Genomic DNA, 6,609 nt, shown 5'->3' on the forward strand with positions numbered 1-6,609 from the left:
AAAACTCTCAGTGTTTTATACTGTCCGTAAATTGTGAGAAGAAACTGATATTAGCAGCTTTAAACATTATATTGAACAACAATATTTTGTCTTATGACTCAGTAAAAAGGTTTATTAATAATAGCCCTGGTGATTTTTAGCCTAAAAAGCCTTGTTAGTGTGAGTAAATATAATAATTTATGCTTTCTAATAAAACTAGTATGTTTAGAAATGTTGTTCTTTTATTTAGTATCAAATAAAGGATTACAGAGATAAACATGTCTATTAATATCTGAAAGTATCAACAATGTAATAAATAAATAATAAATATATATATATAAAAAACTAAGTAAAATGTACTATAATGAAATATTAGAGTATTTCTTACATTATTTAATGGTTCATGTGTTGCATTGAACTATAAAATGATTTAAGCCGTCATTGGCTGGTTAAATAGATCCTAACATCTGATTGGTTGAACAACTGTATCTGACTAGAGAGTTGTTAGTCCTGCCCACTAACTGTAATGGTTAGTGTGTTCAGATAAAATTACACAACTTACAAATATCATTAGCACACAATCATAAAATAACTTTGAAAAATGTTACTACATAATTTAAGATGTTATTTGAAAAAATATATATACTACTTATTTAAGCGTTTATGTATTTTAATTTTATTTTGAATAATAACTAAAATTATTTTTAAACAATTCAGTAATTATTTACTTATTTATTGTATTGTAGCACTACTGAACTTCCAAAAGATCAAGGTGGCATTTGATTTTCTTAAAGAAAAAAAAACCCTTAGTATTGAAAGTAAAAGCTGAATCTACATTTTCTAGTACAAAGAGGTCACATATTCAATAAGAAAATCTAATCTTCACACTTTAATTACAGTCATTACTGTATTTGTTTAACCAAACAAGGTCGCAATAATTGATTAGATAAAGAATCAATGACAAAAACAAAAATCTCATTACAGAAGCCGTGTTGTGGACACTTGCACTCTTGTTTAGGTCAGATAGTTCATCCCAATGTCACTGAAGGCAAAGCAGGCAGGAACTCATTTGTTCTGAGGTGATTTTTGATTTGTGCATGTCAAAAAAGTGATGGTGACCTTGCACTGCCAATAAAGGAGCCAGATACTAATTACCTTTGTCAGTGAAGTGCACTTGGGACAATACACAATCAGATAACAATAATCGAGTCAATAATTTGTATTTACTCTGAAACTTGGACAATGTCATTTCTCCCAATTAGTGCAATCATCCATGCATTAAATTAGTTTTTTTCTTGCTCACCAGAAAACTAATTAGGGGTAATTGTTAGGAAATCAATCAATCAACAGAATGAACTTCCAATGAAGCGTGGTCAAAACTWAAGAAATGTGTGACACATATGGTTTGGATGCACCCTGACCTCTGGGGACTTGGCTTGGTACACCAAAACAACAACAGAGAATTGTGTAACTAAAGTGATTTAGGGTACATATTAATATGGATTCAGGGATTTATTCAAATAATTGGATGCATTACATTGCATTCTGTTTATTTATCAGCATATGTAGCAGCACACCAACAATTACAAACCAATCATTCAAATAATTGCTTTTGCAAAAGTATTTTGAACTTGTACATTTTGTCAGGTTACAAATATAAACTCCTTTGAATTTTTACTAAGATCACTTATGATAAACTAACATATATTAGTCCATAATTGAGAAGTGAAAGGAAGATAATAAATGATTTTCCAATCCAAAAACTATGGAATGGATTTGTATTCTGACTGTTTTTGGAAACACTGAGGAATCACTAATCAAGGTAAACAAGATTTTCTGTACTACCCAACACTGATGATGTAGAAATAATAAAAATAAAAATTTATAAAAATTCCCCGTCATCTTTTCATCAGCTCTGACCAATTTCCCTTCCTTGAAAAAAGAGCCCATAGCATAAAGTTGTCACCACCCTGTTTGGCTGYGTGTATTTAGGAAGACATGCTGATTCTCTTACAAACGCCAGTCTTTGGATGTCAGCCTACATAGACATGCTTATCTTAGGAAATTTCAAGTTATGCAATATTCTTTCCATTCTTTGACAATGGACCAAAGAGCAAAAATTGTGAAAGTTTGGGATTTGCTATATAACTTTCTCCTACTTTAAACGTCTCCACAACTTTATTGTTGACTCACATGGTGTGTCCCCTGTTTCTAATTATGTTTGTTTTCTAATGTTCTCCACCAACCCTCTGGGATCTTCATAGAAMAAAAWGATCCAGAAATGTGTACGATTTCTTCCATTTGATTGCTTATCTGACGTCTCTACAMTTACAGAATAAAAAGAGGTTCTTTCCCTTTAAAGCTAAAAATTGTCTCGTTTTGTGACAAAAGCTTCAGCAAATCAGCTGCTAAACGTTATTCTCCTCGACCAATSAGAATTCAATTCACACAWCAAGAACCGCCCCTCGTTAAGTTAGATTGAACTCCGGTGTATCCCAGTATCTCCAAGTTATCAACATTGATCAGCCAGACGGTATGACATCTAAAGGAGTGGCAAGACTCAGCAGATTTTAAAGTGGGGAAACAACTTTTTTAGAAAATCGGTTTTAAACGGATTTCTACACGTTGGAAGTTTACACGGTAAGCCACATCTCTACGCTGTTTACGTACGTCAGCTGAAATTAAAGGACCAGTCGAGTTAGCAACGTCAAAACAAGGTCGGAAGCTAATGCTACAGATGGGGCTTAAGTCGACGAAAACAAACAATTGACAGCAGACAACGCRTGTGTATGTACTTTATCTACTGTACCATTGCATCTGGTGATTTTATAATCCTTTATATTCGGGTGTCAGCTAAAATTAAACTCGTTCTTGTTACCAATTTGCAGGTCTATATCGCTCGCTAATGAAGCGCTGCWTATCTGGGCTAAATTACTCCAGAACTCGCTGTTCTTTTAAAAGTATGTTTACCGTGCATTGTATGTCGTTTTCATCGCTTGCCACTGGATGAATCGTCATACCATATTTTCTGAACCCACACATTAATTCAGCAAGTTAAACACACAAGTAAACTCCTACGTTAGCTAAAGCTAAGCTAGCAGAAAACAAGTTGTTCTTTTAGATCATTCTCTAATTAATTTTCCTATCTATGCCTTGTTCACCCYGTTTATAAATATATTTMAGTTTTCGCTAGAAAGTGGGCTGGCTATATCGTAAGAGTCTGTCTAAATGTAATCAGGTTAGCTGTTTTTGTGACCTCGGCTGCAGTAGCGATCCTCTAAATGTGCCATGTTTCCACAACAGCAGCAGCGGATGGCCATCTCTGTGGTTGATGTGGGACCTGCTAATGCGAGAACAACACCAATCTGAACCTATGACTGAGTAATGAACCTAAACCCCTTCTGGAGCATGTCTGCCAACACAAGTCGCAAGGTAAATTGTTGACCCGCCCCCTGCAAGTATTTTTCATTTTACATTGTTAAGTAGTCTTTCTTGGGGCAAAACGGAACAGCAGTGTGTATCAAGTGGTGGAAGGGCAACGGCCTATTGCTATTCCGCTTCAAATAGACTGAAAAAATTGACTTTTGATTAAAAGACTTCAAACCAAAGTAGTGATATAATTGCATGTTTTTGTTGTTTTAAGTTGTAGCTGTTTAAAATCTTAGTACACTGAAAACTGGCCCAAACAGTCTCATAAACCCACTCTCTTTTTAARAGTCCTTTGTTTTATTCAGTTTTGCAGATATAATAGACAGACATTGCCATAGGAAAATGTTTGGCCACTATTTTCAGAATGGGYGTGTCTTCATTTTTTTGGTTAGTCATGCAAACGTTTTCTTTATTCTGATGTAATGGATGAAACTTATAGTAATTCCGTTGGTATGTTTGTTGTTTGCAGCACTCTCGGTGTATGCCAACAGTGTTTGTAGTATTTTCAAAGACTCATTACTACACTGCTCCTCTGATCTGCTTTGTGCCTCTTGCGTATACTGATGTAGTGYAACAGTTTCATAAAGATACTGTAATTGAATATGCTGGTATCTGTATCCAATTATCTGATGAATATTAAGCCAGACAACTGTAAATGTGCCTACAAAACATTTTCCTTCTTCTTTTCTCCCCCGCCCCCTCTGTAATTGACAACAAATTTTCACCTGTTGCTGTGATCCTCTTTGTCCCCAAAACAAACCAGCAGAGAGCTGAAGAGGAGCAGAGTGGTGGGCACACAGACCAGAGAGCCAGCCCAGCCAGGACTCACTTTGGCAAAAAGGTCCTTCCACCCATTCCTAAGAATGCAACCCCCATTACCAAACCTCCATCGATGGGCAGTGCAGCCCACTCAGCCAATGGCACACATGCCTCCTATGGCCCGTTTTACCTGGAGTACTCTCTACTGGCAGAGTTGTGAGTATTTTTTTTATTATTATTTATTTTCCATCCTAATAAAAAATCCAAGTTTATTTTTACTGATTAGACCTGTTGCAATGTGACCTGCAGCACACTCGTGATTAAGCAGAAACTCCCTGGAATTTATGTCCAGCCATCCTACAAGTCGGCACTAAGTAAGAATCAATGCACCACTAAATTTTAAGAACCTGAATGTTGATCTTATGCTTTATTTATTTATGAAATATTTTCCATTTCATTTTCCCTGCATTGATACTTTTTGTGTTCTAGTTGAAGTGTAACATTTCTYAAAGGCAGTTTTCTCTCTCCTGTTGTTTAGTGTGGTTTGGGGTCATTTTCATCAGGCATGGTTTGTATCAAGATGGTGTCTTCAAATTCACTGTGTATATTCCAGACAACTATCCAGACGGGGAGTGTCCTGTAAGTGTTTTTTTTTTAAATTTTATTTACTTAACACTGATTATAATTAAAGAGCCTTTTAGATGTACTTGGCTTGAGAAATGTGTGTTCCCCTAAACCTAATCTTCAGGAGAAATCTTATTTTTAATTTCAGAAATTGGTATTCGACATCCCAGTCTTCCATCCTCTTGTCGACCCCGTATCTGGAGAGCTGGATGTCAGAAGAGCTTTCACCAAATGGAGGTATGTTGTTTTCCCCTCTGGAATGCAAACAATTTTACATTCTCAAAATCATCAGATTGTGTATGTGTTTATGTGGAATAGACTCCCTCTCAGAGCAGCTTGTTTTAAACTTGTAAAATGCAGTCAACTTGTGGTTTTACAGTCAACATTTTGTAAACATAAATCTAATCTTTCTTTAGACGGAATCACAACCATATCTGGCAAGTCTTGATGTATGCACGTACAGTTTTTTACAAGATCAACACMACGGAGCCACTAAACCCAGAAGCAGCAGTGCTGTGAGTCGGGCTTTTTTTCTCATGTTTAATGTGACTTTTTATTTAAAAAATCTTAAGATTCAGTGATTTTTCTACATTTTTATAGATTCCTTTAGATGACTGTAATTACTGATTTGAAAATAAAAAATAAGCTGTTTTTTTGCAATGGCGATCACTAAGGCTTTAAGATCCCTGGAAATTTTTTTTTTTTTTTTCCCATTGCTTACAAATGGAAATCCACATTTTTTCTTTGTCCTCTCCAGGTATGAAAAAGATATACAGCTGTTCAAAAGCAAAGTGGTGGACAGTGTCAAACTATGCAACAGTCATCTTTTTGACCAGCCTAAGATAGATGATCCTTACGCAATAAGGTTTGTCCCCATTATTGACATTCCTCTGCTGACCACAGGAAATCACACCCTGCATACCTTTTAGYTTGGAAGAATCTTTGACGGCGAACAGAGTTGCACTTTGAAATCATGTCGTTCTTCTYYATTGGTTTTAGTTTCTCTCCATGGAACCCAGCASTGCATGAAGAGGCAAAAGAGAGGATGTTCACATACAAGGTAAGTTGCATGAATATCTTGAAATCTGCTGAACTTTACTCAGTTAAGGTTTGGATAAGATATTTGCATGTAATTTGTTTAGCTGCTGTGTGACCGCATATATATTCTGCTCTTTTGCCTTTTAGAAACGACCTGAGGAATATCACAGAGGAACACAGGTGTCAGGGTTATCTTGGGTAAAGCCTGGTTCAACCCAACCTTTCAGCAAAGAAGATGGTCCTCCTCAGAGCTGAAACTGCACTGCGTGCCCTGGCCACTAGATGGAGACAAACGTCAACTGCTACACCGTTGGCTTTCTTCAGCTGCTTGTGTAGTGGACTCTTGAAATGGTTGGGAGAACTTAATTTTTATCTCCACTTTACTGCTCAGCTTTAAAAGCTCTTTAGTAGGCTGCTCTTGACACAGCTGTAGAACAAGGAAGAATAGTTTTGTATCACGTGTAAATTGCAAATGACAAATGGATGTCCAAGCTACGTCATTCAGGCTGTGATGCAATCAAAGTGCATTGTCTGTCATTCATTTTCTGCTCCATGCACATTTAGTTAGACAGGGATATAAAGTCCCAAACGGGGGTCAGATGTATGAACAAAGCACTTTGTATACATATGGTAAGTACAGTAGATGGCTTAATTAAAAAAAACCACTTATAAAATTGGCTTAGGACTGTATTTGTTGGGCTTTTATTCTTTTTAATACAGCAGAGTGACTGAAACTAATTCAGACTTTTTTTCCCCCCCAATATCCACTAAGGTAGTGTT

The 6,609-nt window shown here is 36.1% G+C and overlaps 1 protein-coding gene across 5 annotated transcripts; it reads left to right on the top strand.

Moving 5' to 3' along the window:
- The first annotated feature begins 2,460 nt into the window (after window positions 1-2,460).
- aktip (akt interacting protein) lies at window positions 2,461-6,609 on the top strand. 5 transcript variants are annotated; one of them, XM_008405564.1, is made up of 10 exons: window positions 2,461-2,619; window positions 3,283-3,411; window positions 4,172-4,383; window positions 4,477-4,541; window positions 4,706-4,806; window positions 4,940-5,028; window positions 5,208-5,306; window positions 5,549-5,656; window positions 5,791-5,851; window positions 5,977-6,609. In XM_008405564.1, the coding sequence occupies exons 2-10, from the start codon at window positions 3,364-3,366 to the stop codon at window positions 6,082-6,084; spliced, it is 891 nt and encodes a 296-aa protein (XP_008403786.1). In that variant the 5' UTR covers window positions 2,461-2,619; window positions 3,283-3,363; the 3' UTR covers window positions 6,085-6,609. The 5 variants fall into 5 exon arrangements, with proteins under 5 accessions (XP_008403786.1, XP_017159318.1, XP_017159315.1 ...); XM_017303829.1 differs by having other exon boundaries at window positions 4,175-4,383; XM_017303826.1 differs by having other exon boundaries at window positions 3,286-3,411.

The sequence above is a fragment of the Poecilia reticulata genome, linkage group LG3 (assembly GCF_000633615.1).
Source record: "Poecilia reticulata strain Guanapo linkage group LG3, Guppy_female_1.0+MT, whole genome shotgun sequence".
Lineage (NCBI taxonomy): Eukaryota > Metazoa > Chordata > Actinopteri > Cyprinodontiformes > Poeciliidae > Poecilia > Poecilia reticulata.